Here is a 24,417-nt window from a genome sequence, read left to right on the forward strand (position 1 = left end):
GACAATGAGGGTCGATATTGTAAAAATGCTGCTGCTGAGTCAAAAGCCTGGAGTCAGGCCCAAGTGTCTTAATTTCTAAACAGCTTCCAGGTGATGCCAACACTGCTGATGCACAAAAAAACACATCAAGCAGCAAGGTCTAAGCCTTCATAAAAGTTGTTGATTAGTGGGGGAAAAGGGAATATTTGGCAGGAGAAAGCCAAGGGGACTATGTTCTCCAGAGTGCGGACCACCTGTAATTCACCATCACAGCAAATTTATGAAAACAGTGAGACAGAATCTTATCTTTACATCCTATTTTGCCTTTGTTTTAAATTATAAATGTTTAATTTTCAGTTCAATTGATTTCAAGAAGCATTTACTGAGCAACTATTAGGATAGTTGGGCTTATATTACATAATCTTTGTACCTGGCACCTCTAAACACACACACACACACACACACACACACACACACACACACACACCCCTAGGGGCACCTGAATAAATTCAACCAAGTGTGAGGATGGAGGAAGAGGTGGAGGGGTTATAAGAAAATAAGCAGTCTAGGATTCTTTTTAGGATTTTTTTTAATCAGAATCCCCCTAAAATATTTCTGAAAAACTGTACTCCCCTAAAATATTTTAAGTTGACAGCTAAAGTTTTTCATTATAAATTTAAGTACTAGCAAAGGATGTTGTTTACGGCATGTTGCAAATATCAGTATTTGAAAATAAAGCTATTTATCCCTCTTCAGTGGGAATATAAGCACCACAGTGATTTGAACCCATATCATCATCCATTTAAAACAGTAATAGACAAGCTCCTCTCTATAGTTAGAAATTTCACCTTGTTTCTTTTTCTCTTTCAACTTCCATTCCTAGTCCACCTCTCCTGTAGGTTTTTATTCTAATGTCACAGGCTTTTATGTTGAAAGTCTTTTATCAGCATTCTAGTCGTGTTCTTCACATCAAATATATATCCTATGATCGTGCTGTAAAACAATTTCTTTTGGATTGACTTATCATGGTAAATCCCAGTAATATACCTTTGATTAGAACATCATAAATTATGAATTTTGATAAACAATTTTATGACCATTAGTAAATACCCCAAACAAAACACAGAGGAGGCATAAGGTGAGGTTTATTGGGAAGTCCTGTATCTAAGAGTCAGCAGAAGAGCACACAGGAGCCTTCAAGCCCTCTGTCTGCAGTGAGAGGTGTTTAGGGCTGGGACCCCACTTGTACACCTAGGGCATTGAGAGGGGACAGGAAACGTTTAACTACATAACAACAGAGGCTTCCTAGAGGTGGGATGACTTTCTTAGAAAAGAGAACTGGTTGGCGCTTGGTGAGGCTGATGTCAGCTAGAAGCCTCATCACCCTAATTTTGAGCTGGCTCCTTGCTAGGCTGCCTAATAGAGCAGGGAGACAGCCACTGAAGCCTTTCAGCAGACAAAGGGTATGTTTCTTGTTACCTGAAAAGTAAAATTTATTGGCAGTGTATCTCTTAATGAGATGGATAAGGGAGGATGTGTTATGGTGCCTTGATAAAAGTTTGGAACTGTTTAAAGGATTGTTCATTTGGCAAAGTACAGTATTAAGAACAGGTAAGACATATGACTGCCTTGTTAAAATGGGAGGAAACCTGGAAAGGGGAGTATGCAGAGACCCTTGACATATTGATGTATGAAAGAAGCCAGTCTGAAAAGGCTACGGGCTGTTTGATCCCTACTATATGACATTGTGGAAAAGGCAAAACTGGACACTGAAGAGAGCAGTGGTTGCCAAGGAATGAGGGGAGACAGAGGAATAAACAGGCAGAGTACAGAGGATTTCTAGGGCAGTGAAACTATTCTGTATGACACTATAATGGCAGATACCTGTCATTATACTTTTGTCAAAATCTATAGAATGTACAACACCAAGAGTGAACTCTAATGTAAACCATGGACTTCAGGAGACAGTGATGTGTCAGTGCAGATTCATCAGTTGTAACCAAGGCAGCACTCTGGAGGATGCTGACAGCTGTGCCTGTGTAAGGGCAGAGGGTGTATGGAACTGTACTTTCCACTCAGTTTTGCCATGTATCTAAAACTGCTCTAAAAAATAAAGTCTATTTTTTAAAAAGAGAGAGGGAGAGAGAGACCCTTGGTGACAGGCATCTTCTTAGGCAAAAAAAGTACATGGAAGTTGAAGATCTGTACATAACCATGAAACTAATCTTGCTCATGTGCCCTTTAGTAAGTCTTCATGCAGCCTCAGGCGTATCTGAAACCTAGTGTGAAGACCTCTGGTCTCAGGTCATGGGAGAGTGACAGAGACAAGTAGCAGGAGAGATGGGTTACTCCTTGAACAAATGGTTTTGGAAAACAGGGTAGTCATATGGGAAAAATAAGGCTGTTCCCTACCTTACACTTCATCAAAAATTAAATTCTGGATGTATCAAAAATTTACACATAAAAAACTTATTATAAATGTAATAGCAGAAACATGATCTGGAGAATGGTAGATGTGATTAGTGAGGTAGGCAATGAATCATTACGTAATGAGTTACATGAAGAGCTGGTTTATGTAATCGCAGATCAGCACTGCCCTTGCTGTGTTAATATCCTGACTTGTGAAATAATAATAAACTTTTATTGGGCACTTACCATGTTCTGGGCAGTGTTCTAGGCTCTTTTTATGTATTAATCCATTCAATCTTCACAACCACCCAATGTTGAGGATATTGTCGTTGCTTCTGTTGTAGAGATAAGGCAGTTACGTCACAGAGTTGAGGTCACGTGCTGGTTAGGTGGGAAGCTGAGTTATTAATTCAAGCGGCCTGGCTCTAGAACCCACGGTCTTAATCACCGTACTTAACTATGAAGTGATGCTTATTCTATCTACTTTTAAAACATGCTAGATATACAAATTAATAAGTATTAAATTTTGCCAAAGTGGTATCTACAGTGATGAGTTTAAACAATTTGTGCATTTACTTTCCTTTAGAAAAGCTTTAGAGAAATACTGTTTTTCATTCAATAGTTCACTTTTTTAAAATCTAGGATTATTTTATCCCTTAATATATTTCAGTGACTAGAGAGTATAATTTTGACATCTTTGCAAGGCTTATTTCAGTTTAATTTCATGGTATTTAAAAAAAATCACAGTGTGTACACTAGTTTTAGAGGCACACTGCCATTATGCATGAATTGTTTTACAAACATGATTATCAATGGTTTGATGGGCAAACAATTGTCCTTTTGATTAATATTCTGCCTGAGTTAAAGTTGAGAGCAAGTGCTGTCACATTGTTTCCTTGGCAGAGTTAACCTCACTAGAAAAGCGTGAATACCAAATAGCACACCGAATACACTAGCTTTATAATATGTTGTGAAATGATTATGACAATGTTAAAAAAGATATAAAATAATGGGCTGTCAACTGCTTGATAACAAAAACACTTAATACCCTAGTATTAAATAATTTAAAGATGAGATCAACTTTTGTTCAAAATTAGATGAAAAGTAATAAAAGCCTTTTTCTTAGGGTGGTGGGGGTGTCAGAAGCTTTATCTGTACCATGGAGGTTTATTCACTCTAATCTGGCAGAGAATAAAAACAACGTGCAGTCGTACTGGCCTGAAGTCTGGTCGGCAGCAGCCCACCTGGGAGGTATTTTTAACACGGTAGTCTTTCTCTCACAATCTCTCTTATCTGGAAATGATTTGGGCTTGATCAGAGAGGTTGAAGAGTTATGGTAATATTCAGGGGGAATATATCTTCTTGGCAGCTGACAGGAGAATTCTTTATGTGCAGGATCCATTTTAGTTAAAGGGAATTTGATAAACCTACAGGTAGAAGCTAGCTCAGGCTGGTGCTCAGGTGTCTGAGCAAAGGAGGGAAAATCATAAATTTATTGGGGAAGAAAGGGTTAAACAGAGTGCAACACCTGAAGTTGCCCAAAAGAGCCAACCAGGGCCTTTGGGAGCAACAGCAATGTCCAGTGCATATTTGTTTGCTCTGTGGTCTAAATTCTTCCTTCAGTAAGTGCTCTGTTGTTCAGTCACATTCTGTGGCATGATTTCCTCTTTTAAAGGAACCCATATTGTACTGAGTCCTACTTCGTGGTTTGCAAATAGTGAAAAAGTGTTTGCGTCTGGGAGCCACTGGTAAGTAGGTTAAAAACATGGAAAAACTCTGCTTCATTAAAGTTAAGAGGAAAAATGTCATGGCTTGGAGTAGGGAATGAGCAGCGGTTCACTACACTATTCTGTTCATGTGTCAGAGGTCCTTCCCGGAGCAAATTGCTTTCCTGAAAGAAGGCGCCCTGGGTTCCAAGCCTACCCCATCATCATGGCAGCTGGGAGTAATTCACCCAGATAATCTCACTCTTCCACCATCCCTGGTTTTGGCAGTAAAAATGATAAATCATTTGAATTGTGGAACCAGAAGGGACATGAAGATAATTATGTTCAATCTCCTACTTTAGGAAGCGGAAGAATAGAGCAATTAAACACAAGTCCAATGTTTCAGGGTTATGCTAGTTTGGGATGTTTAGAACCCAAGCCTTTTAAGTTTCCCAATAGTGTTCTTTCCACAACAACAAAAAAGCTAAAGACATTTGGAGATGGAGGAAGAAAAATCATACTGGCAAGTACAGCTAAGACATCAGCAAAACGATGAAACCGAACAATGGCTGTTTTCCTCTTGCAACAGACTTTATTTTCCACCTGATGAAATATACAAAGTAGAAGAAAATATGAAGAATCAAAAAATATGTAGGTAGCAGGTGCTGAGTTTTGTATAATGAGTTGTGTGTTTGTTGTTTCTTCTTATAGGTGAGAAACAGCTCAACCACCAGCTGGGGTGGGTGGAGGAGCAAAATTCTTGGTGTGTCTAGTGACAGGCACAGCCCACCAGCTCAGCCATACAGCGCATGAAGAGATCATGATTAGGAAGGGCACACAGGAGAGCCAGGTGTGCAACAGCCGACAAGGAAGATGCATTTTCTTCCAATGTCACAAAGCTTCACTTTCATTATCGAGTAATCACTGTAATCGCATCACTTAGTTCATCCAACATTACCCACAATGGAGCAAAAGAAACATGATGGTATCAATATCCTAGCTCCCCCAGTTTTACAGACACCCGGAACATTCTCTTTTTACAATGTTTCACAGGTCATAGAAAATGATAGGACAATCTCTTTATTGATGAATTTATAATCCAGAACTTTAAAATTTGTTAAATTGATTAATTAATATGGGGGGGAGATAATTAGGCTTATTTATTTATTTATATAATTCATAACTTTTGAATTCTTGAAAAGGTGCTTTAAAGGTTGCTATTTCTAGGACGCTGATCATCTTGGTGTTTAGGTGGTTAGATCCATTAAGCCAAAAAAGACATATGAGTGAATCAATACACAGAAGCTTTGCCTGTCCCCAGCCAACAGCCTTTAGTCTGAAGTAATGATTTCCATGGGAAGGGTTAGAAGGTTCGTTGGATTGATTCACCGCTTATGCAAAAATCAAAGGCAGGCTTGGGTGAGCAGTCATTTGTTGGCTGGTGTATGGTGGTGATTACAAAAGGAATATCCAGGTACATTTCCTAGTGGAGGTGTTAGTCTCTCACCAGGAGTTTCTGTTATAGAATCCAACTAGTATTTATGACAACGGGTCTTCTAATATGACATATTGAGGTGGAAAGCCCCATAAAAAAGACCAGCAGGACCCCCAGGCAGGGCCACTACTCTCCTGCCAGCACCATCTGGTTCCCTGGCCCAGAGGCTCTATCTCACTTTTTGCCTCTGAAATGGCTTACTTCTAGGAAAGTGAAACCTATCCCTAAAAATTCTGTTGGTTCCCTGAACTCACTCCTGATTGGTTATTTCGTTCACTCCTGATTGGTCCATTTCCCTCACTCCTGATTGGTCCATTTGTAGTATTTCTTTCATTTGCATGGGGCTCACTCCTGATTGGTTATTTCTCTCCCTCCTGATTGGTCCATTTCTACAAAGCTTGTTCCTAATTAGTTAACTTTGGTTATACCTTATTTGTATATGATGTTGCAAAGTGTAAACTGGCAGCCTATAAAAGCCTGTGTAAACCTACAGACGGGGTCCAGAGCTTGGAATGTTGACTTCTCTGGGCCTGCTGGTGTAATAAACCTGAGTTCTTCAACTCTCTGAGTGCTGCTTGGTCTCTCGCCCGGATCCAGGTTGCTGTCACAACTGAGCTGTAACACCCAGCTGTAACACGTTTTTCTGCAACAGTATCACAGAGACAATAATACCAAGCCCATACATAGCTCAATGACTGTGGAATTGGCCTCTCTTAATACAGAAAACCTTTTCACATATACTAAATAGTAGTGTGACTTTCTGTAATAAGACTATTCAAACTTCTCAGGACATATTCTTCAGGAGGGATATGTGATCCCTCCCTGTAACTTATAGCCAAAGTAGATGGTTTTAATGTTCTAGATCATATGGTAAAGCTCCTGTTTTACTCAAAGTGAAGGATAGCTCTAAGAGTGGTACATACATACAGTGGAATACATATTCGTCAAGGATCTCCAGAGAAGCAGAGCAAATGGGAGATCTAGTGAGCTAGAGACACAGAAATAGATATGATTTATTATAATGAATTGGCCCACATAATTATGAAAGCCGAGATGCTCCAAGGTCTGCCATTGGCAAGCTGGAGACCCAGAAGAGCTGATGGTGCAATTCCAGTTTGAAAAACAGTAGCTCAAGAAGCAAGGAGTGCCAGTGTTTCAGTTCAAGTCTGAAGGCAGTGGTTAAAAACCAAGTACCAACTTGAAGGCAACCAGGTCTCCTACTCATGGGAGGGTCAGCCTTTTTTCAGTCTTTCAGCTGATTGGATAGGTCCCACCCACACAGGGGAGGGCAACCTGCTTTTCTGTCTACTGATTCAAATGTTAATCCCATCCAGAAACACCCTCACAGAGACACCCAGGATAGTGTTGGACCAAATGTCTGGACACCCTGTGGTCTGGTCAAGTTGACACATGAAATTAACCTTTACAAAATGCTGTTCAGCTTTGGGAAGGAAATTCTGACATATGTAACAATAGGGATGAGCCTTGTGGACATCATGGTAAGTGAAATAAGCCAGTCATACAAGGACAAACACTGTATGATTCCCCATATATAAGGTACCTAGAGCAGTCACATTTGTAGAGATTCAAAGTAGAATGGTGGTTTCCAGGGCTGGGTGAGGGGGAAATGGAGAGTTACTTTTTAATGGGTACCGAGTTTTAGTTTTCCAGGATGACAGAGTTCTGAAGATGGACAGTGGTGATGGCTGCACAACATTATGAATGTATTTAATACCACTAAACTGTATACTTAACTGGTTAAGATGGTAAATTTTATCTCATGTGTATTTTACCACAATTAAAAATAAAAAGAAGGATTCTGAGAAAGATGATAGATTAGAAAGCACTAGGAATCTTATCTCCCCACCTAGGCAACAATTTCACTAGCAGAATCTAATAAAATATTATGGAAGTAGGGAGTCTGTTTGAAGGCTTGCGTCTTCCAAGAGAAGTCTTGGATATAAATTATGGCAACAGGGATCACGGGCTCTGGGCAGCAGTGATCACAGGCTCTATGTAATTCTATTTGCCCTTTGGCTTTTTCTAGCCCATGTGGCTACAATCTTGTGATACTTACCTTCTTTTTCCTCCTACCCATTCAATAGCCTTGTAACCAATTCCCAGCATTAAATTTCTGTATTTTAAACACCTATAGTGGTTTTGTTTTCTCTTTTGGACACTGACTAATAATCTATTTTTTCAATTAGGTTAGGTCAATTTAGATCATATGCCCCCTTCTGCCCCCCCCCCCAAATTAGTCATGTTCCCTGAATGGCTTTAGACCAATGGGGAGCCACTTCCCCAAAAGAGTTTCCTCTAAGTCACAAGGGATGCACGGGAAAGAGGCAGATACTTGACAAGAGTCAGGATTCTATTAATAAGGAAAAAGGAGGGAAGAGGTGCTTGGAGGGCAACCAAAGGTGTCCAGGGTAGCAAGAAACTAAGCAAGAAACTAAGCCAGGATACATGTCCAAGTCGATAGGACTGGAAACACTAACAGCACTATACAGTACAGTATAGGGTAGAGTGTACCAGACTGGGACCCAAGTCTGTTCATTGCCAGTCTGAACTACAGTGTGTGCATGTATATGCCTGGAGAATGACTTGGATCCCCAGATCCAAGAGTGCAGACTCTGGTTGTTGGGTCATTAGAGCTCACAAGCCAGCATTTCACTAAGGGAGTATGCGTTACAACAAATTCTACTGTTTTCTAATTCCTCTTTCCCCTGGGGCAGTCCAGTTTTATCTCATGTGTATGTGTGTGTGTATCTGCAAACCCACAGCTCTGATCATTATCAGCTCTTATGGAAGCTGGCAGACCTTCCATTAGTGGTGACAGTTTCCTGCTGTCATTATTAAAGTTGTGCTGAACAAAGGATACGTTGCTCTATATAATCTTCAGACTTTTTATTTTGCTGCATGACATAGAATTGATCAAGTCTAGGGTCAGCCACAGTCACATCAACTTTCTCCAATGTTCCTGCTAACTTACTGGAAAGAGTCTAAATTAAAGAAAAAATATTTGGCCGTTACCACATCTGTCACTTAATATTTTTCTTTTAAAATATTGAACAGACTTGGGTATCTTCTGTTGTGTTTTAAGACATTCTAAACTAAGGGTCTAGAGTTGTCATTGTTCTTTTTTCTGTAGAATTGTTCTTAGTGGTGAATTCTGGATTTCAAAGGCTACCCACATAGGATGATCTCCTACACACCCCTGAATGAATTTCTTCCTTAGATTTCCCTTCCTCCCTTCTGCCGTTCTTTCCTTCCTTCCTTCCCTACTTCCAACTCACTGGAATTTCTAAATGTACACATCAGATTTAAGCAGCTTACCACATACATTTTGCTTATTTTCTGAAGGGTATCTCATGTCGTAAACGTTGCATAATTGCCTAAGTCACTTTTGGGGGATAGATTGGGGAGAGAAATGAGCGTGTGGGAACAAATCCTATTGTTGGAATGCTGCAATAATTGCTGATTAACTTTAGATGACTCCCTGAGATAAAACAACTCACTTTTATCTCCTAATACAGTGAACATTCTCAGATTTTTCTGTGCTGTTCTTGAGGGTTGTAGGGGTCATAAAGTGTATAAGTAAGGGGAAATTCCAAGGAAGCCCAATTTGTATCTCCTAGAAATGAATACGGTGCTACCTACCACTTGTATATGGAGCAGGAGCAAGGGAGACAGTTGTGTCAGAGGAAGGTCGATAGTATAGTGGGGATATTTTGGGGTGATTAAGGGTTGCTGGGATCACTGGGACTGATTCAGAACCTGACTGGTTAGGAGAGAGCTTCTTAGGGCCTGTAAACTTTAACAGTGTATAAATCTCATTCCCAGCACATGCTTTAAAAGACACCCCATCTACACAGAAACTTGTAACCCAATTTTTATGGTCCGCAGTGTCTGGAAAGGTATACAGTTACTTAAGAACCCAGTGTTACTAAGCATGGTTAACAACACATTTTGAGGCTAGAGCATGGTACAAAATATTTTCTCTATTTCTTTTGGGTTCATTTCAGGCCTAACTGAGTCAGCCTTAGAAAGGTACCTGGCCATCTCTTTTCCATCCTGCAAGTACCCCCAACAGGTAAGTCCAAGTAAGTTCCATCCTGAGATCCTGACAGTAAATTTTGACAGCCCTTCCTGGGTGTCTTTTTTCTCTTGTTTTGTTTTGTTTCCCTTTCGTTTTTGTTTTTTTGTTTTGTTTTGTTTTGTTTCCTTTTCTTCTTCTTTCTTTATTTTTTAAAATTTTTTTCTTTTTTTTCTTTTTTAAATGGAGGTACTGGGGATTGAACCCAGGACCTTATGCATGCTAAGCACATGATCTACCACTGAGTTATATCTTCCCCCTCCCCGTAGGTGTCTTAGGTCTTTAGACTCTTTAAAGAGGCACATTTACAAGACAAACACTTCTACTGCTACTATTAATCACTTCTTATAAATACCTTTGATGCTTGTTAGGATAAAAGAACCCCTCCCTTTTGGAGGTGAGGGTGTGGAGGAACAAAGCAGGGAAAGGACTGGAGAACCCTATCCTGCTACATACCATAGATATCCACAGACCAGGACCTGGAGCAGTGGCTTTGAGACTCGTGAGGACCTCGTGAGGACAGGATTGAGGAGTTGAAAGCCTGCCTATGAGGCTTATTGTGTTAATGAAAGCATATGCGGCGTGGGGCCCATTCTGTGGGCAGTGGTATGGCATTGTAGTGACACAGCCTCCCTCCACCTTGGCAATTAGTACACCAGGACCTTCTTTTTAGATGCTAGAACCAGCCAAGCTCTTATCTGCAGTGAATATCTTTTCTGCTTCTTAAAATTCTTAGATTTTCTTTCTGGGGGTTTCCATTAATAAGCATATTTAGGCAGAGAAAACTGTGTTATTTCCATGGAGTTATTTATAATAATATAAACTGAAATTCAGACCATCATATGAAATATATAAATATGACCAGAGGCTAAAAAGCATTGGGAGCATCTAATAAATGTAACAAGTTATTTTTGTGGCAGCAATATTATTTTAAATACAAATTTTATTGAGACTGAATATGAGGATTTATTAGTTAATATTTATAAATATGTTTAAGCTGCTCAGAGAAATGGATAATCTAAATAGCTATTCTTGGGAAGGCTGAAATGGGTTTGGGCTTGGTGACACAAAACCCTCATTTCTTGGCCTCTTTCCCCAGTATTTTGCAGGCAAACCCTGGCTCATTTGAAGCTTTGACCGTCAAGATTTCAAAGGAAGGAGCTGAGATGTACGTAAGCAGAAGTGTCACTTAAAATTTGTTTCTTTTACATTTGACACTCGAAAGAAGAAAAAAAAAAGCCTTTAATTTGACAGTTATGCACAAGAAAAGGGCACTTTTCCCCCTGAAGCAGTGTGCCATGGGTATTGAGAATGCAGGCTCTGGAGCCAAACTCCCTGGGCTCATATTCCAGTTCTGCTGCTTGCTAGCTGTGTGGCCTTGAGCATGTCACTTAACCTCTCTGTGCTTCAGTGTCCATCCTTTGATGGCTTGGATATCTGGATGGCAATGTGCCAAATGGGATATGCCTTTTTGACCAAACCTTGTTGATTATGAGCACTTAACATATGCAAAGTGTGTAAGTAATGCTTTCTTTATCAGTCAGTATTCTCATCCGTAAGCAAGTTGCCATTAAGCACTATACTCCGCTGCAGTAAGGAGATTAACTGGAAAACCAGTGGAAGTTCATAGAATAGAAAAGAGGCAGGAAGGCCAAGTTTAGAAAAAGGGCAAGAGTCTAGGATGCCATGGGAGCAGGCAGCAAGAGCCACGCCCAGCACTCCCAGGACTGGTCTGGCCTGGAAGCGCCTCTGCACACAGATGCATCTGACTTCCATTCTCTCCTGTTCCATCCACTTCCATGCTTCAGAGTCCCAGAATCAAGGATATTTGGGTGAGTTTCTGGCATGGCTGTTCCTGCTTTCCTCCTTGCATTGTATCAGGAGTGGGTAAAAGACGTATCTGACCCTCTTGGTTTCCATAATGGGAGGTGGCAGTGGAAAGTAGTCACTGGGATCTGTCCTTTTGCCAAGATGGCATAAAATGGAGAATTCTACCAGTTGGAATATGTGATGCTTTGAGTGGAGATGTGTGGATTCTGGGAGGTCAAAAAAAAAAAAAATCACAGATCCTGCTTTACCTGTATGAGACTTCAAAATTTCCTTATTAACTCCATGAGCAGTGCTGTGCTCATAACAACTGGCTCTCTGGCCCTGATTTGTGGCATCTGTACATTTCCACAGGGCAAATACGTCCACTGTGGCCAATTTCAAGCTACCTACATGACATCTAAGCACAGCAGTAAAATACTGTTAAATAATACTTCAGCTATACAGCTACAACATGCAAATAATCTCAAGTGCATAGATAACAGTAAAATGTAGTAAAATAATTAGGAAGCTTGAGTATGAGTTTCGAGTATTTATTACCTTTGTGGTTAACATAATTTATTTAATTGTAAGTTTATATGATTTAATTTTTAATCATAGCTGAATTTTAGCAAATGGCTTGCAAAATTTTTGAGAAAAAAGTTTATGAGCCAGTTCCAGCATACCACTGCCAATGAGGTAGATTAACAATGTTATTGAGAGAGAGAGAGAGTTTGAGAGATCAAGAAATTCCTTACACTGTAAGATACTTGGTGGAGAGGCCTAGGAACCTGGGAATTTGGTACAGCAGGCTATAACATTGGGGGCTCTCAGTAACAGAATAATAATAGTGTTTAGTAAAATGCATTCTTACTCAACATCCCACTTGTTTTTGTTCCTCACAACAAAGCCAAGGAAACAGTGAGCAAGGTGTGTTACAGGTGAAGGGACTGAGAGTCAGAGAGCTGAAGCAACCACTGACATGTGTTCCTGAGACCAGAATTAGGTCACAGCTTTTTTTCCATCCTGTTTCTTTGAACCCCCTGCTATCACTGGAAGAGTTATTATAGGAAGCCCATTAAATAATTTGGGGTGTTTACATCAGGCCTTATTCCCTGAATTCAGCCCAGGGCCCTTTCCTGTATCTTCACAAAGAATGCGATAAAGTTGGAGGCTCATGGAGTGGACAATGATAACCTATTGTGTTAGCAGCTCTGGTAGCCAGACTCCAAGATGGCCACCAATGAGCCTTACCCCTGGTGTTCATGTCCTTGGACTCCTACATCGAATAGGGCTGACCTACCTGTGTGACCTGCAGAAGTCTTTCTGCAGTAGGATACCGCAGAAATGAAGGTATATGACTTCTGAAGCCAGCCGTAATTGGAGCTGCAGTTTCTGCCTTGTTCTCTTGGATTGCTGGGGGACATGCTCTCAGCTCTCAGCTCTGGTGCTCAAGGGGAAGTCAGCAGAGGGTTGTGCAGCCAAGCAGCCCTGTGGAGAAGCCCACATTGTAAGGAACTGAGGCCTCCTACCAATAGCCAGCATTACTTAGAAGCCATGTAAGTGAGCCACTTTGGAGCCGGATTCTCCAGCTCCAGACAATCCTTCAGGTGACTGCCACACTGGTGAACCTGACTGCAAACTTGCAAGAAACCCAAAGTCAAAGTCACCCATCTAAATGCTCCCAAATTCTTGACCCACAGAAACTGTGAGGGGTATGTTTATGTTTACCAATGTTTATGTTGTTTTAAGCCGTGAAGCTTTGGGGTAGTTTGTTACACAGCAACAGATAAACTGGATTTCTTTCAAAGCTGTACCATATGGGCTGTGGGTGATCTTAGTCAGATACAGAGAGGCCTTACGGGCTTAAAGGAGCACTTTGTTGTTGTGTGGTTTTGTTTTTGCTTTCCACCAAAGAAACTGTATTCTAGGTCAACATTGGAAGACTTTGTACAATGTAACAGTTGAAATGCGTTTTCTCTTTAATGCTTTTATGAATGACTTGTCCACAGCAAAGTGCAGTCTATATTGAGTGCATCTGCGACTCTGAAGAGCAAGGCAGCTTGAACTGGCGTTCACTCGGGCACCCTTAAGTCATCTCACAGCTCTTTAGACCACCTTCACTGTCACCTTTAATACATTTGGTCTCTGGGCTATGGTATCTTCTGCCCTTTGGGAAAGCTTGGACAGGGAAAAACAATGAAATAAATTTATTAAGAAGGGAGGGGCTAGAGACCTCATTGTATGTTAGGGTTGGGAATATTAAGATCATTTGCAAAATAACCAGCCCCAGCCATCTCCTGGGAGGCCAAGCGGTGCGTGACCCCTTCTACCGGCGTCTCCGCCCGCTGAAGTTCGCCCCTAGAAATACCCGCTCACGTCCCCAGGAGCGCAGGAGAGGCTCTCAGCACAGCGGGAGGCTGTTCCTATTGGGAGCCCGGATTACACCAGCTCCTTGGCGCGCGTTTCCTCTGAGCTGGGGAAGGCGAGGTCGGACCCCGGAGCTGGCGCCCACGGCGAGGCACCCTTGCGCGGGCAGGAGGAGACCGGAGGTGGGACCCGGGCGGCGCGCCTCGTCCGCCAGAGGCAACCCGCGCCGAGAGCGCACGGCCACCGAACGCCGGCGCCTCCAGCATGGAGTGGGAGCTCAACTTTCTGCTCTATCTGGCGCTCTTCTTCTTCCTGCTCTTCTTACTTTTCCTCCTGCTCTTTGTGGTCATCAAGCAGCTGAAGAACTCTGTGGCCAGCACCGCCGGGGCGCTCCAGCCCGGGCGCCTCTCGCTGCGCCGGGAGCCTTGGGGTTTCTCCCAGGAGCAAGCGGTGTAATCAGCACTGCGCGGCAACCGGCTGGAGGGCATGGAGCTGTGCGGGCGCCGAGCTGGGACTCGGCCTCGATTCTCCCGCCGCACGGCTGCCGGGGTTCTAGGGCCAGGCTTGGCTGCCTCGCTGGCAGGTCCGTTTGGGCGTAGGAGGGGTTGGCAAAGGGGTGCGTTTCCCCGCTCCTCCGGGAGGCTGGTGCTCGGATGTCAGGGACCGCGAGTGTATGGGGTCTGGGCTGGCGCTGTGCTCTTAGGGAGGGACCCTAAGCTTTCCGGGGCGAGAGAGATGCAGAAAGAGAAAAGTTAAGCTCTTGGAGCCGAAATGGCTTTGAGCACCTGCAAGCTCTTCTTCCCAGTCTAGCTGCATTTTATCTTGAACCCAAGGGGAAGAAAACTTGAACCCAAGGGGAAGACAATTCAGTCCAGCTACTTACAAACAAAATTGAATGTCAGCCTAACCTTTGGGAAAGGAGGCGGGAGGAAACAGGCTGCACTTGAAGTATTCCAAATACTTTAAGTATCATTGTGCTTTGATAGACGCTAAATGGGGTTCAGTTGGCAGTGCCAGGGAGACAGGATTCAGCAGCCCAGATTTTATGAGGAATCTCTTCTTCCCCCTTGATCCTTACTGCTGTTGTAGACGCCGGCCTGGTAGGTGCCTGCGCATTGCTGTGGCGGGTAGGCTTGTAATCTGGAGCAGCAGGAGGATGAGCGTTAGAGTGGGAGTCACTGGAAGAGTCCTCGGGGTTGCTATGGAGGGCTGGAGAAAAAAGGCAGTTTACACGTTGCAGGGCAACAGGAAAAGGACAGGAAGAGCGAAGCTGTCATTTCAGCAAGGCTGCCTGTCCTACGTGATTAGAATGTTGGTGGAAGATTGACGGGCAGGAGTAAAGTTGTCACCAGTGTGCCCTAAGTACCCTCCCAGCAAATAACAACTTCATCTTCCAGATGCTTTTTCCTCGATTTACGCCATCACAAGTCCTGGAGCACCGCATCGGACTGGTGCGCGGAGGGCCGCAGCTTCAGTTACAGGCGGGTAACGGGGAACCCTGCACGGAGGGGCTGGAACAACCGGAGATGGAAGTTTTCTGCGATGGTAAGCAGGGGCCACCCTTGGTTTCACTTTGTCCCTAGGTAAATTTCTCAAGACCCAGGACCTAAAACAGTGAGAGGTTAGGATGGAGGAAATGGGTACAATGAAATAAAGGGCACTCTTCCACTCAGAACTGACGAGCTTTGACGAGCTTCTCCTGGAACCTAGGAGACATGGCTTTCCTAATTCAGTCCAAGAGTCAGTGTCTAAGTGGAGGGTCATAATCTTTTAATTAAAATGGGATGTGAGGAGTGACTGCAATTTTAATAAATACTCTGTTATTTTGGAAACCAGCGCAGGGGTTCTTGAAGTTGGAATATGGAATGCAGACATAACTTGTCTTCAATAAGGGAAGATTTAGCTTCAGTCATGTTTATGGTAGGATAAGCTGTCCATGTGATGACTGTAACACTGAAAATATTTACTAACTTTAGGCACAAAGGAAGACCATGTAGAAGGGCTAAAAATAACAAAATACTAAGTTTTGCCTAAGTTGATAATATGAAAGTGAAATGAAAGATGATTATTTTAATAATTCAAGGGAAGGAAAAAATAGTCTCATTTAGGTGAATAATTATGGGGAAAGTTTTGGCCTGAGACGTTCAGATAATTTCCCACATTTTCTATTTTGCTCTACTAGAATAGAACTGTTGTTAATGAAGTAAGTGGTTTATTTTAAATATAATGTCATGAGCAAATTCTCATATGTACATATATACATATATATACACACACACACACACCTCTCTTTATCGAGGTATAGTAAGACTTGATTTGAATTCCCAGTTTGAATCTCTGAATCAACTGCAGTGCTTTTATATCGTACTGTGAACAATAGCTCTCTAATTGGTTATCATGTCTGCAGTGGCATTTAGCTACACAGTTGTATGATTAATATGGACTTCGAAGATGGGTGTGGGAATAATTAATAAGCAATAATAATTGTTTACAAGGCTGGAAAATAATCACTTCATACTTTATAAATAATCAGAATGTAAATTATTATAACCATAACCTGCTTGACTTGATTTTCTTTTTTGAAGTTAGATCATCAAGGTAGTGAGGTTTTTTCCTTTTTTAATGGAGGTTCTGGGGATTGAACCCAGGACCTTGTGCATGCTAAGTGTGCACTCTACCACTGAGCTATACCCTACCCCCCCTTTTATTTTTTTAGTGAAGTTTAGTTGATTTACAATATTGTGTTAGTTTCTGGTATACATCATAGTGATTAAGTTATACATACATACATATTCTTTTTCATATTCTTTTTTGTAATAGGTATTACAAGGTATTGAATATATTTCCCTGTGCTATACAGTAGGACCTTGTTGTTTATCTATTTTGTATATAGTACTTTGTATCTGCTCATCCCGAAATCCCAATTTATCCCCACCCACCTTGGCCCCTGGTAACCATAAATTTGTTTTCTATGTCTTTGTAATCCTTTATTCTTCCTAGCAGTACCACTGGTGTACAAAGGTTTAAACCACTCTGACTCTTCCAGACAGGAAACTATAGAGAACGCAAGGTGAGTAGTTTGCTGCCATCCCACTGTTAAGCCAAACTCTTTGCTGGTTCTACTGACTCAGTTTCCTACGAACAGAGTGGTTGCCTTTCTATCTTGTGGCCGGTGCCATTTTATAACCTCCCCGGAATCTAATTCATTCATTACTAAGTTCCCATTTATCCAGGCAAAAATGAATATTTATTCCTATTACCCAATTTCCTCCTGGAACTTGGCCCTAAACTGTGAGAATGAAGGGTTCTCACATTTGCTATCAGAACTTGATGCTTTTGATCTCCTGCTTTGCATTTCTTTGTTAGAGATCTTGCTTTTGAAACTTGGATACTTGCATATAAGCTGCCTTGTTTTATTCATTTATTCAATCATCATTTTTCAAAACCCAGCATAGACCCATCTCCCACATTAGAACTACTTTTGAACTCACATTACTTACATTTTTTGCTACTTGTACACATTCTTTTTTTAACTGAAGTATAATCAGTTACAATGTATCATTTTCTGTATACAGAGAACAATGTCCCAGTCATGTATATACATACACATATATTCATTTTTATATTCTTTTTCATTAATTTTTATAAGATACTGAATATGGTTCCCTATGCTATACAGAAGAAATTTGGTTTTTAAATCTGTTTTTATATATAGTGGCTAACATTTGCAAATTTCAAACTCCCAAATTTATCCTTTCCCACTTCCTTTCCCCCAATAACCATAAGATTGTTTACTATGCCACTTGTACACATTCTTTTTTTGGTATATATATATATATATATATATATATATATATATATATATATATATATATATATATATATATATATATTTATTTATTGAAGTGTAGTCAGTTTACAATGTTGTGTCAGTTTATGGTGTACAGCATAATGCTTCAATCATACATGAACATATATATATATATATATATTTGTTTTCATACTCTTTTTCACCATAAGTTACTACAAGATAGTGAATATAGTTCCCTGTGCACTACAGTATGAACTTGTTTATCTATTTTATATATAGTGGTTAGTATCTGCAAACGATCAGGGTTTCAGGCTTGTACATGTTGGCTGCTGCATCCACTGACCACACCACGGGCCTGGCAACCACCATACCAAGTTTATTTTGGAAGACAGTGTACATATGAGCTAGACATTAAAACCCTTGAAAAATCAGGAATATTTAAAAGAACTGCTCATTATATGTGTAACTTGATTATAGAACATTGCTATTATTATTTTATTTTCAATAAAAGGTTTTTAGTGACTCTTCAGCAATCTTAGAAGCTGAGTTGAATTTCTTACATTATAAGGAAATGGGTCGTAATTTGATTATTATGTAATATTAGTATTCTGTTTCAACTGTTCTTATTTCATTGTTGTTTCTAAAGTTCAGCAGTTTAAAGTGACTTCAAATCTTATTAGGATAACCTTGATTGTTTTACTGATTTCCAAACTTGTAAGTGCTGAGTCTACAGATCTACCTGGAAAGAGAACCATTTTAAGTTGAATCAGAATGACATCACCATCACACCTGTAAAACCTAAAATGTCTAATAAAGTAGATTCCTATGTCTAAACTTCAATTTTAAGGCACAGCTGTAGATGCGGGACTGATGCCATCTGGTGTGATTCCACAGAATAAGAGAGAAGATTTACCCAGAGTGTGCCATGCACTGGCTTTTCTGGGAATGACAAGGTGCCAGGGTTTGTTTTTGGTTCACTTGCAGGGGTGGAAACTTGGAACTAGGTGAGTAAAAAATATGCAATATCCCATTTTTAGCATGGCATTTCATGTTTCCAATCTTGCCTATAGTTTCAAAATAAATGCAGTAGAGTTAAAATTTTTTAATAGCCAAAGTTTTAAACATTGTGAATGGTTAAACCATTTAGGAGATTGGGAAATGCTTATTTTTTGTTACTTATACCTACTAACCTAGGGTCTTTTAGCATAGTAACAGTACTAATGCAGTACATAGAGAGTACCTGCACAATATTGTACTTTGTAATTTTTACAGCTACTCTGAGGTATTAAATTACATCCTACAATTAAAACTCTGGGGACATTAGGAAATTGCTGTTAGATGTCTGTGTCACATACAAGGGAAAGTTAAAAATTGACCTGTAGATCTTTGATGTTGATTTTTTGGGTGGGAGGGGTTGAATCAATGAAATAAATTCTCAATTCTCCCTTTCTTACTTTGTCTATGCAAAATAAAGTTATAGATTAAATAATCTGACTAATTATCTGAGTAGTTAGCATCTTACCATATAAGAATTTGAGTAATCAGAAGGGCAGACCTGTGTTTAGAAGAATAATCAGAACATAATAAACACTCAAAAGAACTTCCTGCTGGATTAAGCTAAAAACCCTGTTATTTACCTTAATAGCAGCTAGCTATTTTACACAATAAGCCTAATCATTTCCTCCACCTTCAGTCTGTAAAAGTGTTGGTGGGTTCAAGTTAAAATTTTTATACTTTTGTTTTATTAATGGGATTCTCTGAAGTTACTTGAACTTATTGACTATGTACAGATTCTTCAGGTAAGATTTTTTTTTTTTTATTTTGAGATGAAAATCTTTCTTATTGGGAATCCAGGTGGATTGCTTTCTTGAAATTCCTGAACAGTGGCTTAAACAAAGTAGGGGTTTCATTTTGCTGTCGTGTAACAAGGAGGTAGGGGGTAGGCTATCACTGGTGTTGGTTCAGCAGCTCACAGGTGTCAGGGTCAAGGTGGCCCCTGAGATTCCCATGGCTCTTCCCTTAGGTTCCAAGACAGTTGCCGCAGTTCCCCGCAAGAAGACGGAGGAAGCCCAAAGGAGAAACAGGGCATACTCGCTCCGCTTGAGTCAGCTTCCTTTTAAAGAGCTTTCCAGGCAGCCCAACAATGTTTGCCTACATCTCACTGGCCAGACTGTGTCATTGGCTACTGTTATCTCTAAGGTTGCCTGAGAAATGTAGTTTTTGCAGCTGGACATATAATTGCCTTCAACAAAAATCTGAGTTCTCTGGATTAGGAAGAAGATAATGGTGGATCATGGGTGAACGACTGGCAGTCTGTCCTCTGGATACAAAATACAGGAAAGGAGCATAACATTTGAAACAGATCAAAACTGTAGTTTCTTGACAACCGGCAACACTGCTCTGCTCTGAGAGGATGAGCAGGAGTGAAGACATGCTGGGTTTTCTTAAGAAATTCTTGGCAGGACTGACCTTATTTCTGAGCCATATACTTGCCCCCATCAAGATTTTCTAGAGCAGGACCCTGGGAAGCTGCACGCTTTCTTGGAAAACATAATCTCTTCGTGGAGGTTTGAAATGAGATAAGGAAGGCTATATCTTGCTGCTTCCCCATCTGCTTCATGTATCTTTTCTCTAATTTTCCTGCCAAATTTTTTGGTGGAGTCTAGTTGTGTATTTGATCCCCATAAAATGTTTATCCCTTTCATGCACAGGAGAGGGTAATCTCTGTGTGGAAAGGCTACTTTACTCCCCTCTGTGACTCCACCCCCCATCTAGGAATATCCTGGGACAATTGCTTCTCAGAGCTGCTTCCATAAGCAGCCTACATCCTGGTTAAGCAAAAGCAGAAGAAACACTTCCCACATCCAGGGCTGTCCAAAAGAACTTCCTGTGATGACAGAAATGTTCTATATCTGCAGTGTCTAATGTGGTACCCAGTAGCCACACGTGGCTAGTGAACACTTGAAATGTGGCTAGTGTGACTGAGGAAGTAAAATTTAATTTTCTTTAATTTTAAATAATTTTAAAAAATTGAAATAAATTAAATAGCCACATGTGGCTCGTGGCTATTGTGTTGTAGAGCATAGCACACCCCTTTCCCTTTCTCGTGTTTTAGAACTTGCTGGGAGGGATGTGAGCAAGTCATATGCTGGCTTCCATGGTCTTCACGGTCCCATCTTGCCATTGAACTTGTCTCTCAGAGGAGAAAGAAAAATGATATTTTGGAACTAAATTCAAGATGTTAACTTGACATTTCTACATTGCACATACTCCTGTATAAATGGAACGGTCTCCTGGGAACAGGTCCTGTGACTGATGCTGGTGATAACTGATGGGAAGGTGGTGGTGCCGGTCCACTTAACATTCCTAGTGAACATTCTGTGCTCCTAGTCAGAGTGAGTTGGTGGAGATTATTTTATTCTGTTGTGCAATTCATTCTGTGTTACTTTATTTTTGTAATACTGTGGCTGCTAAATGATTATTCTGTATCTGTTTTTCAAAATATTCAGTGGTTTATATTTTTTAAAAGGCTATGAAATAAAAAAATACTAAATGTATGTATCTCAGCTTTTTGAATGTGTGAATTATTATTACCCATACTTTTTGAAGAGATAATTAAATTTGCTTTTTTTTCGGAGGGGCGGTCATTAGGTTTATTTATTTATTTTTAGAGGAGGTCATGGGGATTGAACCCAAGACTTTGTGCATGCTAAGCATGCATCTCTACCTCTTGAGCTATATCCTCCCCCTCAAAGAGTTAATTAGGATGAGGTTAGTGGATGGAAAATTTTTTTTTTTTGTATCGGATTTCCTTTGTAATAGGCATATCTATATGCCAATTAATGTTATCTTTTAAAAATATCTAGTGCTTCTTTCATTGTATACAGAGTTTTGGTAAAATATGATGGTGATAATGGTATTGGGTTAATTCTTTTCTCAAGTGTCTGGTTGCTTTTCTACACTAAGCATCACTTGAATCTTGCTTCAGTGTCCTGTTTTGGGTTCTTTGTCTTTTGTTATTGAGTTCTAGGAATTCTTGAAACTATCCTAGACCCTATTCTTTTATCAGAAATGTTTCACAACAGTATTCTTCTAATTTGTGGATAGCCTATTCATTTTCCTAATAATGTCTTTAAAAGAGAGATTTTTTAATTTTGAAGATAAATTTATTGTCTTTTTTTTATTATTATTATTGCTTTCTGTGTCCTCTTTAAGAGGCTTCTGCCTATCTTTCAGGTCACAAAAATATTCTCCTGTGCTTTCTTCTAGACTAGAAGCTTTATAGTTTTAATTTTACTGTATCTGTTCTCTATCTCAAATTAATTTTTGTGTTTGCTATGAGCTAAGGATTGGGTCCTCCCCTCACCATATATATGAACAGTTTTCCCCCTATTTGCTGAAAAGACTTTTCTTTCCCCATTGGATTGCTTTGGCATCTCTGTCGAAAATCAAATGACTACATAAGTGTGGGACAATTTCTGGGCTTTCTATTCCATTTCATAGTATCATCCTTAAGCTATTACCTCATTCTCTTGATGACTGTATTTTCACGATGTCTTGGTATTTATTCACCACAAAATGTTATAAACTTGAACTTTTATAATAAACTCCTACTAAAGACTCCACACACAAAAGGACACTTCAGTAATTTCAGCTGAAAATGGTTAAATTCAATAAGAAATCCCCACCCTGATACCATGCTTCCTTTATCCTTGCTCGTAGCACCGCCCATAATCTGAATCTGGATTTGGAGTAGAATTTGGTCAAAAGGATCCTCGTAAGTACAAAACATCCTTTTTTCTGTTATTACAGTTGGGAGCAAACTGCAGTTTTTAAAGGGATTTTTTTTTCTTTTTTTTTTTTTTTTTACTAGAAAGCTAAAGTGATAAACAACAAACAGAAAACAGAGAGGCTCGTGAGTTGTTAGGGTCCCAGCTTCTTCACCGGCATAAGTTGAGCCAGGTGGGACTGCCTGGCTCACGTATCAGGACAGCCATTTGGATGTTTACCCCTCATCTCAGTGGTGCCTGACACTTGAGTGGCTGGATGCCTGATCATGCTTTTTAGAAATTTTAGCTGAGGTGGTTTTGATACAGGAAAATGTGGGGCGAGAGGATGGCCACGTCCCAGGTCATGGCTGAGTCTCTGGGACGTGCCTCACCAAGTGTGGGTCTTTGGCTTCACTTAGGAAAGAATTCAAGAGTGAGCCACAGTTGAGTAAAAGTAGACTTATTCAGAGAGATATATACTCCATAGACAAGAGTGCAGGCCCTCTCAGAAGGCAAGAGGAAGGCCATGAGGTGTGGGGGTTGGGTGCTCAATTTAAAGTAAAAGTAGATACACACTCCATAGACAGAGTGCGGGTCATTTCACTTAGAAGGGAGAGCTGTCATGAGGTTCTGTGTTGCTCGTTTTTATGGGCTCGGTAACTTCATATGCTAACAAGTGGAAGGATTATTCCAACTACTTTGGCAAAGGGGATGGGATTCCCAGGAACTGGGCCATCATCCACCCTTTGACTTTTGTGGTCAGCCTTGAAACCATACTGGCACCTGTGGGAGTGCCATTTAGCATGCTATTGTATTTCAGTGAAATTATATTGAAGTTCAAGGTTTTCTGGGAGTTGAATTTCCCACCGTCTTGGTGCTAACTGCTATGTCCTTCTTTTAATGGCTGCCGCCTTCCCTCCTGTCTCAGTTTGATTGGCACCAAATCATGTCTCATGCCCCGTTTTATTTGCATGCAGTTTTCTGGGCATGCAACTTCTTATCCTTTACACATCTTGACTGGGAACTCATTGCAAAGTCTCAACCCATTAGAGGAAAAGTGAATGGTGCCACCCACCTCCCACTACTATAATCTCACTCCTCTCCTTGAAACTGTTGCTAACAATTTGCTGTATATCTTTTGAAATGACTTTCTGTGTATTTTCTACGTATAGTTAGCCGGTCACATTTAATCACATTTACATGAACATGCATAAAAGCTTTAAAAACATATATAGTCAGCATTAGATGATAAATATGCTGCAATTTGCTTTCATCTCTAATAAGTTGTGACAGGTTGTATTTTCCAAAAGATGGCTACAACATTGCCTTCCATCTCACATACTCTACAATGTGACTTTGACATTGAGAGATAGGGTCTATGTCCCCTTCCCTTGAATTGGGGCAGGCTTGTGACTATAGAAAGTGTCACTTTTGGCAGAAGTGACACTGACTTATGAAGCTTGGTCAGGAGAGACAGTGCAATTTTCCCACCGTTTGATGGACTACCTACTTTCAGAGCCCTGAGGCACCATGTAAGATTGGGAGTATCCTGAGGTCAGCATCATTTTCTGAAGAAGCCCAGGCAAGGGGAGAGACCCCATGGAGGTGCTTTAGTTGAGTGCCCCAGGTGGCAAATAAGCCCCAGCTGTTGAGTCCTCCCAGCTGAGGTTCCAGACTTCATGCAGCAGAAACCAGCCAATCTCACTGTGCCCTGGCTGAATCCTCGGGATTAAGTCACTAAGTTTCTGGAGAGTTTGTTATAGCAATAGTACCTGAAGAGTATGTCTTTAAAAGTTTTAATAAAAATAGAATCATCTTTATTTTAAATTGTTGTATGGGATAAACAGCAATTTAATGAGTATACGCTATTGATGGACATTGCATTTGTTGCCATTTTTCTTCAGATTGTATTTATACAAGTATTGCTGGGTCAATTGGTTTAGAAATTTCAAGAGTTGGTAGATTTTGACAGTCTC

General features: G+C 40.6%; 1 protein-coding gene across 11 annotated transcripts in view; it reads left to right on the forward strand.

The window, feature by feature from the left end:
- SMIM43 (small integral membrane protein 43) overlaps positions 1–21,238 on the forward strand; it is a 45,715-nt gene extending 24,477 nt beyond the window's left edge. For 3 of the 11 annotated variants that reach the window (XM_074341437.1, XM_074341446.1, XM_074341457.1), the window contains exons 2-6: positions 9,615–9,682; positions 10,785–10,853; positions 15,259–15,406; positions 16,862–16,931; positions 19,696–21,238. In XM_074341437.1, coding sequence (XP_074197538.1) covers positions 15,259–15,406; positions 16,862–16,931; positions 19,696–19,792 — 315 coding nt within the window. In that variant the 5' untranslated portion in view covers positions 9,615–9,682; positions 10,785–10,853 and the 3' untranslated portion in view covers positions 19,793–21,238. The other 8 variants (XR_012499067.1, XM_074341484.1, XM_074341421.1 and 5 more) reach the window with 8 other exon arrangements.
- The last annotated feature ends 3,179 nt before the right edge of the window (positions 21,239–24,417 follow it).

This window comes from Camelus bactrianus, chromosome 2 (genome assembly GCF_048773025.1).
Source record: "Camelus bactrianus isolate YW-2024 breed Bactrian camel chromosome 2, ASM4877302v1, whole genome shotgun sequence".
Taxonomy (NCBI): domain Eukaryota; kingdom Metazoa; phylum Chordata; class Mammalia; order Artiodactyla; family Camelidae; genus Camelus; species Camelus bactrianus.